The sequence below is a fragment of the Scomber japonicus genome, chromosome 6, assembly GCF_027409825.1.
Source record: "Scomber japonicus isolate fScoJap1 chromosome 6, fScoJap1.pri, whole genome shotgun sequence".
Lineage (NCBI taxonomy): Eukaryota > Metazoa > Chordata > Actinopteri > Scombriformes > Scombridae > Scomber > Scomber japonicus.
This window is the reverse complement of record NC_070583.1, coordinates 13787595-13799321: the sequence shown is the minus strand read 5'-3', so window position 1 is coordinate 13799321 and position 11727 is coordinate 13787595. Positions and strand designations below refer to the sequence as shown.

At 40.0% G+C, this 11727-nt stretch overlaps 1 protein-coding gene across 1 annotated transcript in view; it reads left to right on the top strand.

Moving 5' to 3' along the window:
- The first annotated feature begins 6363 nt into the window (after positions 1 to 6363).
- The window catches only part of LOC128359828 (WD repeat-containing protein 49-like), a 31139-nt gene continuing 25775 nt past the window's right edge, over positions 6364 to 11727 (top strand). The window contains exons 1-6 of the mRNA XM_053320151.1: positions 6364 to 6444; positions 6671 to 6985; positions 8531 to 8704; positions 9255 to 9338; positions 9454 to 9546; positions 9729 to 9900. Of these exons, the coding sequence (XP_053176126.1) occupies positions 6364 to 6444; positions 6671 to 6985; positions 8531 to 8704; positions 9255 to 9338; positions 9454 to 9546; positions 9729 to 9900 (919 nt within the window). The remainder of the gene's footprint in view (positions 6445 to 6670; positions 6986 to 8530; positions 8705 to 9254; positions 9339 to 9453; positions 9547 to 9728; positions 9901 to 11727) is intronic.

The window sequence follows — 11727 nt, the reverse complement described above, 5'->3', positions numbered from 1 at the left end:
TGTGTGTCAAGTTTTTTGCCTATGTGTGTAGATACCAAACTTTTTTGGCTTGTGCCACCTTAAAATGAAGCAATACCTACTTATGACTTGTGAATGTAGAATTGTTCAACCAAAACGGGCTTTTTCTTATCTATTATGAAACTGATCATTTGATTTAATTTTAATTCTTTTAATAGGAAAAAGGAAAAAAATGCCCCATAATTTTGTAAATGTTTCATTTACTAATCTTTTGATCTTTTAGAGTTGGGCCCCTTGGGGTGTCCTGGCCCCTAGGTTGGGAACCACTACTGTATTGTGTATATTTACACTATACTCACAGAAAATCCACTTTTATCTCATTGCTTTGAGGTGGATGTTTTTCTTTTCCCCTTGTTTTTGGTTTGAAAATCACACTGATACATGTACTGTATATTTACAGCAAAGCTTTTGTGATTTTTTTTATCAGAAACTATGGCTCAGAAATCCTCCAGTGTCAACAATAAAAACATCACTTCTTAAAGTCTGTCACTCTGTGTCAATGAGAAAAATCTGTCATAGGCTCCAGTTTGCAGTTTGTCTTCATTCAGGGGAGTGATGGGACACAGCTGCAGCACCTTTATACCACATTTGGATGTGGTCAAAGGTCATTCAAACTGAGGGATATTGCAAACAAGTAGACAGACAAGGTGAGTACATGAGCACTTCATCACAGTAAGTACAGTACTGATGGTCTCTTTAACATTCAAGGTTATCTAAGGATGGATATTTGTTTTGGAAGCTCTACTCTCGCAGACATGAATACAGGACAATACAATCTTAAACTGATGGAAATTTAAAGCAGCAAAAGTTTAAACTTGGATGAGTTTACACAAATCTTTTTGACTGCATTTCTGTAATTGTTTGTGACACTTTGACTGCAATGGACATGAAAACAACATTCTGTCAGCTGGGTATAAAACAATGTGCGCTAAAGTTCCTCTAAAAGACTTAAACAAGAGTCAGGGAGAGTTTGAGAAAGATTTTCAAAAGTGGGTCTCTTCAGATTTGCATTGTTGTATGAAAGTGCTTCATTTCCACTCAGTTGCCCTTCCATTCCCTTTCTTCGACTGCATCTCTTTCCACCCAGTACTATGATCCGCACCAATTTTTTTTTCCCATTCCAGCAACTTCATTCTTCTCCCTGTATAATAGTGGATTTTCCATGGTGGATTTGTGGTGGACTATTTTGAGCTCTGTGCTGGCTCCTACATGTACTGCTGTAATCCAATTGTGATAGTGTTAATTTTTAAAGCTTTATTATTGAAATTGCTGAGACCTAATTTTCTGATCCTGTCATCGTTGACGACCGCTGTAATCAGCTAATTCAAGTTATTCCAGACCATTAAGTCACACACAGGGATTGGTCGTGGTCACTGAGGCAGCGGAAAGGGAAGAGATAATATATGTGTTGTATGTATAGTATTTGTATGTGATCTGTTCATGCTTACAATCATACAGGTAATACATTTGTTTTAGTTAAACAAATCCCAAACAGACTTTTTGTCTTCTGTTGTGTGTGTGCACCTCCGCCTCAGGATCTCCTCTCACAGGCATTTGAATGGCACTATAAAGCTCTGGCAGTATGAGTTTTATTTTTGTTCTGGTCCAGGTTCACACTAGGTTTTTGTTTCAATGCATGAACACTTTTATGAGTGACAGCAGAATACTAATGTTCTTGTGAATTGTGTTGCTGTAGCTATGGTGTGATTGTGTATGTATGCAGGTTGTATATGTGTGTAGGGCGTAACTGTACCTCACACAGATTATCTTCTCTCCAGTGCCTAATCTGTGAATAGAAGTAACACACAACACACACATTCTCACACACACTCTCACTCACACACACACACACACACAGACGGACACATTGTGTTACATGCAGGCAATAGGGCCAGAACTCACAAACAACTCTTTTTGACTACTTGGTTGCCAGGAAACTTAGCCTGAGTCTTTGAGAGTGAGGCATAATAAAAGAAAAGAATTGTGTCTGTGTGTGTGTGTGTGGCCTCTGCCACTGTCTGGGCTTCTGGGGGCAGTTAGTTAACTCTCAGTGGGTGTGTGTGGCGCAGCCAGGGCTGTTAGTGTTGATTGCTTCTCAGACATTGCTGCCTTACAGAAACCTCTGGACACAAAGCTCGGACTCCTGCAATCAGCCGAATCTCCTACGGACAAGACTGGCCAAGGCCAAGGCGGACTAACCTGAGGTTGAGGATTTGTTTGAAGTGTGATCAATTTTACAAAAACGGTGTGTTTCACTACCTTGAGGCGTGGGGAGTCTGGGACAGTTTGCTGTAGACACCCAGTGTGGGCTGAATAGATGAAATTGGATGTCTTGGTAAGGCTGAATCTGTCATTAAATGTGTGTCCAGCTCTACTGTGTGGACCGCATGATTAAAACTAGCTTGACTGAAGGGTGTGTATGTGTGTACAGTCCTGGCAACCTACAGCTAACTTGACAATGATGTTGCCAAGCCTAGACCCTGTCATTAGGCAGCTACAGCTTGGTGCTGAGATGGTGTTTTGGGCAGTTTGACTGTGGAACTCTAATAAACCTCAGAAAGGAATCCAGCAGTGACAGTTTCAAAAGAGTTTACTGAAGACCTGAAGGGGCCATACAGGAAAGAAGAGAGGCAACACTGGTAAGTGGATTTCATTTGCCAGCAGATATGACAGCAGCACTGAACTGCATGTTTTATAGTTCAGTTCATTATGTAACAGCCTTATATATTTTTGTTCACAGTAAATATGCAGAAAAGGTTGCAAGATATTCTCATCTCAGGAGAGAGAATATACATTAGGGATGGCATGCAAGGGTACAGTGTTCCTACGGTTCGTTATGCATCATGGTTTTTGGGCCATGGTAATGGTACAGTTTTGGTATCTTAATATTATTTTAACTTTAACATCCAGTAGGTTCTTTGCTTTTTCTATTTTAAGTCAACAGGGTACTACTACTCACACTAGCAGAGGCAATATTACATGTAAATATAATTAAAAAACACAAAATTTATAATAAAAAGGGAACACTTTTACTTGCATCTTACTTGCCTTTTGTCAAATATAAAAACAAAGTGCAGTATCAAATTATACTTGCTGTGTTATAACAAATATTAAATATCAATATTAAATGTTACTGATATGTGTGCAGGATGGAACGTTATAACGAGGTTCAATTGTTTTCATCATGTGATGGAATCTGACGTTCGCAACCACCGAAAAGGGTTGCAGGTCTTTCGCTATGAAGACACCTGCTGCTTTCGTTATTTATTTATGTTTTTCTGATTTGGTTGAAAACTTTTGTAGGAAGGCAGCTGCAATAAACTGGTTGATGGTGATGTTAAGTGAGACATGTTGGACATGTTACCTGACGAGTAGCCAATAGTTGCAAAGCAATGCTTGCACACTGTGCTGTGTTTGTTGACGACCTTTTTGCCCTTGTCATCATACTCAACGCTGAATCCAAAATGTTCCCACACATGTTCCCACTCTGTTTCACCTTCACTCACCATGATCTCTGTTAGCTGCCATGAGAAGTTTACTTTCCCCTCTCTTCTCCAACATTTGCATGCAGAGCGCTGATAGGCTACTGGGAAATTCAGGGAAATTCTGATAGGCTGTAAAGACTGTAGAGAAAGAGTGGTAGAGAAAACACATCTGTCTTTAATGGCTCTGGTCCTTAGTGTCTGTAAATGCACAGCATGCGCATACAAAGACCAAGTTTTGAAAATAAAAGTTTTATCATGGGCATACCGAACTATCGCCGGTCACCTTTGTGTTTTGAACTGAACAGGTCCTATTGAAGGGTTCAATAAAATATTAAATACCATTGCATCCCTAGTATACATAGATTCAAGCTTCAGCTTCAAAATCCACATAAAAAGGTCAAAATATAGTAGAATTTGGTCAATTTCAGGTTTGGAAACTTATTTTAATCAAATGATCAACTCAGGCAGCAGAGATAAACCTGCACTCAACAGTTATCTCCCACGTTGGTCTAATGTACCCTTGATAGCATTAAAACCACAGGAATCATCATACAAATAAGCACTTAAAACATTAGATATGAAGTCACCTAGTTTTCAGATAAGAATAATAATCTGCATAGCCCTGAAAACCTCATCAAATACAAACAAATCTGCCCAGTTTATAAAAATGTGCACGATTTAGCTCCTCCTCTGTCTGGCTTCTTCAACTTCAAATCTACTGCATACAGAGCTTGTAGAGGTGCAGGGAGGACGGCACAATCCTACTCAGAAAACCTGCATTTAGCCAGTCTTTTCCTTCAGAGCATCACATCAATGGAATTCAATACCACAATCAATTAGAGAGTCCCCATCCTATGGTTCATTTAGGTGTAATGTTAAGAAATGGCTTATTGAGGACCAACAATGTCGACACTGATGCTTTTTTAAATCCACCTTTAAGACTGACCTCCCACTGTACCTGTATCATCTGCCCTTGTGTCTGCTCATGTTGTTTAACTGTATTGTATATGTTTTTTATCACAATGTCACATGTTGTTCAGGCAAAGGCACTGAAATCTAGCCTAATTTGGCTAACTCAGGTGCGTTTATATTTGTTTGAATGTTGGTTAATATACATTATTCCTTTTCAAATAAAAATGAGTTCAGTTAAGAATAAATTCAATTAAAAGTCAATCATAGGCTACATTCACACCACAGGCCTTAATGCTCAATTCTGATTTATTGCTCAAATCCAATTTTTTGTTTGGCTGGTCATATTACACTTTTAAACGTGGCCTCCTGAAGTGACCCGCATGCTCAGTTGATCATTAATGACGTCACGCAGAGAACTGTGTTTACAGAAGCGAGCATGGCAACAGCAACAGCTGGTGAAGTTACTGGAAGTGACCTGAATCTGATTTCTGACAATGTGAACAGCACAAGTCGCATTGAATCTGACATTTCCAAATCCGATTCAGGCCACTTTCAAATGTGAAACTGAATCGGATACATATCAGATTTTTTTTTAATGCGACCGCAATCTGAACAGTCAGGTTGCATTTAATGTGACTTTGACGTTATTCTGGAACAATACACAGCAACACACAGCTAATGCTCCGCATAAAGACATCATTAAAGTATTAATTTTCTTTCTCCTCTTCCTCCTTTTTAACATCACGCGCTCACAAATTTGCCGGCTGCCGCCACACCCTGTTTTTGCCATTAGACCATGAATGAGACTACCAGTAACTTCACCATAAATTGGAATTGAGCATTGAGACCTGCGGTGTGAACGTAGCTGTAGATACGCTTTACCTTTCTTCAAACAGCAGTATACATGGTGCATCAGCAACTAAAGGGTTACTGTCTGTTTGAACTTTGTGAAGCTGCGCCTGTATAATCTCAAAAAGACTACCGCCAGCTTCCTGCTACAAAACAAGTCAGGATGTAATTGATTAAAAGTGATCGCAATCATAAAGAACACATGAACAAACTGTCCCCAATATTTCACCATTCTTTCCATAAATGAGTGTAGCATTAACATATCTGTTGCAGTCTACTACTTGTTGTTAGTAGTGTAATTAAAAAGGTGGATCACCTATCATTTCAAGATCATGCTGCAGTTTATCAGCACTGTAAAAGAAAAAAATCAGACCCTGCCATCTAAATCTCAGCTCGGTTTGATTCCATTTCCACTGAATTTGTCTCATGAGCAAGTTAAATGTTAAGTTAAAGGAAAGAAACACTGTTTTCCATCCTCTACTATTGTTTGCAATGTTGTGTAAAAGACATTTTCATCATCTCATGTCTTTAATAGAGAGGTGAAGTGCTTTTAATCTTTGCACTGACTAATTCAACAAATACCTTTTACTAAGACTATTATTCATGCCACTCATCTACCTTATTTCAGTATTTTATTTCACATTACCTGACATTTCAGCGACTTGACATGCTTTGGCAACCTGTCACCTCCTCAAGCTATTCCTGAGACATGATTTTGGGGACCCATTCATCCACCTTTGAAAGCCACTGAGCCAGTGGAAATTTTTGCTGAAAATGAAAGACCTTTGCACCACTGTTCAACACAGACATGTTTGGACAGAGTGAAAAGAGCCAACAAAAGAACTCCATTGCTGCTGTGGCTCTACCGTATGATTATGGTGACATGACAACCCGCTGTGAAACAGATATGGAAGGTTACTAAGGGATTACTAAGGGATAACATTGCAGGTTTTTTTCTCCCTGTCATGTAACACCTAGAAATGCAGGGGGGACCTATTATTTGACTGTGAGTCTTCAGAACAGACCCACATACACACTCTTTACCTTCCTGACCTTGCCTGGTATGATGGTGATTGATTGACAGGTCTGAGCTGTAACCATGGGAACGAGGATGGAAGTGGCACAGCTTGAGAGCAGGATGAACACTGATGACTATAGAAAGCTACAGAGCCTTTTCCTGGTGAGTCTTTGTCTGTTTTTTCATCAGTTTATTAATAGTCTCACATTGCAACACCTTTAATTCATGTGGGTGTGTTATAAAGTGGGCTATACTTCATACTGTACCTTGTTGTTTACCAGTATTTCATAGTATCACACCTCCAGGTCTCATGAGGAATGCTCCAAAACAGTCTGCAGTGCATTGTGTTCATCAGTGTGTAGACATATTGTGTTGGATCTTGATACAGGACACCTCAGGCCAATCTCGCTCCTTGTCAAGAACTGAATTCATCAATCTGGCTTGTTCATCAGTTGGCCGGGGCTCCAGGGAGGAATATGGCCTCCTGTTTGACAGCGTGGTAGTCACTCAAGAGCACCGCGGCCTTCTTCTGGACAGTGATGCTGTGAAGGAAGAAGGACGTGTTGACTGGGGAGGGCTGTGCTCTTTTCTTTTACTGGAGCTGTCTGATAAAGTGAAGATCAACAGAACTACCTGCAGTAGTGTGCCTTGCTGGAAGCCACCCCGCACTTTGACCTGTCCACATCGAGACCCGGTACAAAAGGTAATTGGTCACTGACCACAAGAAGAGAGCCAGAGGTCAGTTTAGTATGAAGGTTAGAACATGTTGCCCATTTCAAACATGTGATCTGTTGCAGCATGTTAGCCTATCTGCAAAACATTTTGACATTGACTAGCAGGAGAATCCAAAACTCTGCTGAACCGATGAAATTTCACATTATTAAACATTGTGTTAGGAAATGTTGGAAAGTATTAGGCTCTTGCTCATCAAAATGGCACACCTCATTCAAGATAAATGCCTCTGGACTCCTTAAAGTTTAACATCCATCAATTAATATGTAAATTAAGCGGCCGGTATAAAGTGCCTACTGCTGTGGATAAAGTGATGGCTTACCATTTTAATCTTTCAATCCTGAGAATGTCAAAATGTCAGACTGTTGTGTCAGTTGTTTTCCAGATGGCAGGTACGTTCTGACCCCTACAGATCAGTCTTAAAGAGACAGACAGACTGCTGTCACTTTGATCGGTACAGTCTAACGCATGTCTATAATTGAATGCACTAATCAATAGTTTGATATTGACAATTAGTCAAATGAATATGTATAATGTGAAAGGGGTCATTCGTGGTGACAAACCCACAAACAATTACCATGCGACTGTGCAGTTCCTCTCAGCACTGTCTGCTATGGTTCAGTTTCACTGATCTCAACGTTTTCGGCTTCTGCTTTTTCAATGAAGAGCTATGATGCACCCACTGTATGCTACCTGCTCGGCATCAAATTACAGACAGGCATGATAGTGACTAGCTGGTGAACATTTGAAATATTTAAAAACTAAGCCAGATAGTTTTTCTCAGGAGTTGGTGGAGACCAAACCAGAGCTAAAAGAAAAGCGCCTATTGACTCACTGACCAGGTCACCAGGAACACAACTTTTTTTCACGAAAATGACTGCTAACACTACCTCATGTCTGCTGGATGTGTAAATACGCTAACACATTCACCACAACTTGTGTTTACAACTGTTTCTGCTGCCCACAAGTGGTAACTCTAACCCTAACGCTTCAACTCTGAAATAGTTCATTCAGAATGAAGTCCTGCCAGACTTGCAGTTTGGCTTAAATAGTTCCACTAGTGTTTGATATTCCATGTAGACAAAGGTTTTTATTATCAGTCTCACTGAAAAGCTGAAACATGATACTGGGATTTCCATCATGTAGGGAAGGAAATACAGGATAGCTGAAATATTCTAAGCTGTAAACTCAATTTTACTCATGAATGTTAAATTAAAATGTTACACAATGTACTGTAGTTGTCCTGAAGGTCAATTTTGCAACAGTTTTAGATCCAAGTTTGTATATTAGTCTAGGTTAAAAGTATGTTGCTGTGCGTGCCCTGGTAGCCTACTAGTTAAGATGCATACCACATATGTGCAACATCCACAGTTTGGTTCCAGCTGTGAACCTGTGTTGTGTGTCACACCCTTCTCTCTACCGTCTGTTGTTCCTACACTTTTGACTTTAAAATAAAGGAGAAAAATAATCCTAGAAAGAGATTTGTAAAGTTGTAATGTCCTGTGGTCCTTTGCAGGTGTTGTACCTGCAGAGTTCGGGTCAGTACTTGACAGTGAGTAAAGGAGGAACTGTGGGGTTGCGGGCCGGAGAGGACATGTCCCTTCTGCACACACATCGACTACAAAACAGCACAGTCAGACCAAAAGATCTCTGGGTCACAGATGTGGTGCTGCTGCACAATGTGCACAAGGTGATCACCTTCAGAATGTCACATAACAATTGATCAGTCAGTTAAATAATTGATCAGTGTCTTAGTTATTTGAACACATACTAGTATGTACTGCATGTCCTGTAGAGAAAATGTTATTTATGGTAATAAATAAAGAACTAAATAATTCATAGGAAGTCAATTATTGGTACAGATATTGTACTGCATAGTGCACACAAGGTAAACAAGCATTCAATCAATTAATTATAGATCAGTGGTTCTGGTTAATGGCATTGCAGATACATGAAGCCGTTGCATAATATTTGGAAAATAAACATTAATTTTTCAGTAATGAGACCATCAATTATTGATCAATACTGCTCATATGCATTCTTTAATCTTCAGATTAGTGGGTGACAGATATGATACTGTTGCATAACACACATGGAGCTATTCCAGTCAAGCACCAATTATATGTCAAAAATATTGCTAAATCATTATTATATCATATTGGTGAGATTTCTATCAGTACAATACATTTATATATATATATTATAATTTCTCTGTTTCATTCCTTTTCCCTTGTCCTCAGATAGCAGTGTCATTCACAAGTAAGGAGGTGTGTTTTTATGACACACTGTCTAAATTGGACTTTAACTGCAAGTACAAACTCCAGGTGAGAGTAACCAAATCATCTTCCAAAAAAATCCCCCCAAAAAACTGTATCTAGTAATAATAGAAAAAGTAAATATTCCTGTAACGGACGTGGAGTATATTTCTCTCCTCTTTAGGGTTTAAAGTTCACTCCCTGGTGTCTCGACTACTGGGTGGATCCTTCTAACCCAGACCAGGCTGTCCTCACCATAGGAGACATTGGAGGACAGGTGATACACAGATAGAAACAACAAACAAATAATAATATGCAATATATACAGTGGGAGGAAAAGAAGTAGCAGGGAAGCCGAACACAGTCAAGATTGTGTTTATCCATGCCATTGCTCCATGACTGTGTGCTTTTGTATGTGTTTGCGTGTGTGTGTGTGTGTGTGTCTGTGTGTTTTCCCAGGTCAGTGCTATATACTTCACCTCAGCTCAGATCTCTCTGTTTGAGAGACTCAGTCTGAGGATGGATTCGGATTCAGCAGACATCATCCTGTGGGATGAACTGGTTAAAGGAAAACATCGCTCCTGTTACACAGTGACACACCAGGCACATGAGCCAGTCTGGGTTCGAAAAGGTTGGAAATACTAACACACACAAGCACATAAGATTTTCATGGTTTCAGTGTCTTGTCTCTTGTAATCTACTATTTCATATTGTTTGTAAATGAAAGGGTTAGGGTTAGGGTGGAAAGATCCAACAATAGTGATATGCCAAAGTATCTAAAACCACATATTTACCTGGAGCCTCATGTCTAAAATAGCAACAGCAACCTGAAAACCAGGAAGCATGAAATTCACCTTCACAGATGACAGAGAGAAGTAAAAACAAAGAAAACACTTTGTGTCAGCGATACCTGACACACAGACACGCACACTTTCACCCTGACACCTGTGATGAGAGCATCTGTCAGCACTTGCTTGCTCACTTTTTCAGTATCACTGCAATGACAGCCTATGCAACACCATGGAAAAGCATACACAAGGGTGTCATACACACACACACACACACACACACACACACACACACACACACACACACACACACACACACACACACACACACACACACACAAACACACACACGAGTCCCAAGTTTCATCCACTTTAGTCTCAGATTTTTGACTGTTAGTATGAAGTTTGTGTTCGGGTTCTGGCCTCCTGAGATTCCTTTCCTCAGACACCCCTCTTCAGCTCAGCTTGGGTAACAAAGTGGTCGCTTAGTTGTATCTCGATTGCATCATTCGAATGGAGTCCCTCTGAAGAGTCACTGAGCTTTTTGATAATGATTCAGCAGAGGCAGCACGCTGGCCAAAAGGGGAGATCCTGATAAAAGCAAGAAAACAAGAATAAAGCAAAAATAAATCAGCACAACAAACGAGAAAACAAAGGGAAAACAAAAAAAGGGGAAACAGAGGAGACAACGCCAAAACATTAAAAAGAACTGGTTAATTGAAATTTTTCAGGCAGTGTGTGCGTGTGTGTGTGTGTGTTCATGTAACACCGAGAGAGTGTATGTTAAGGCTTGCAGTGTGTATGTGTGAGCGTCTCTTGTGGTATTTTGAGAGTGTGAGAAAAGAAGTGAGAGAGCGAGTGTATATGTGTGATTGCATACCTCTGGGGTGCTTGTGCTGTTCTTTTGAAGTTGCCCACCCTGTGAGGGGGCTGTGTACCATTAGACATGGCTGGTTATCCAGACCTCCAAAACCTTCGGGCTCGTGGGCCACCACAAGGGGGAGGAGGAGGGTGAGGGGAACAGAGAGGAAAATTGAGAGGAAATTAGGAGAAAATTGGGATGGACACAGACCCGTAAGGACAAGAAGGGAGACTTGTAAGAAGTGTATGTTTTGTGACTGAGAAGTGCATTAACACATCCTTGCAACACTGTGATCAAAGAAATGAAAAACAACATTAAGGATAAATGTATAGGTAACATAAAAACCACAAAAAAACCAAATGTGCAATGATTTGTTACAGAACAAAATAGGTTTTGCTTTGATGCAGATATACAGTGACTCCTGCGGTTTCTCATTTCATTCTAAACTCCTCTAAGAAACATCACTGGCTAACAGGCTAAAGTATCACAAATACTTTGATTAACCATTTGCATGTGTCAGTGAAAGAGAGAAGGACTCATTAATCAATGATGAGTCATGCAACACCGTCTGAGAGTCCACTGATCTTTTCATTCGTGAAGCGGAGAAATGATGTGATGTATGAAACGTAATCAGACGTAATTATTTGCCCAAGCTATGCGGCTGATCTTTGACCTAAGACTGTCACATGCCATCTCTCAACCCACACTTATTTGTGCAGTCTCTGAAAAGCCAAGCAGCCTCTAATAGAGATGTGTGCCATCCAATTTAGATGTTCTCAATCAAAGTATTAATTGAGATAGATGGTGA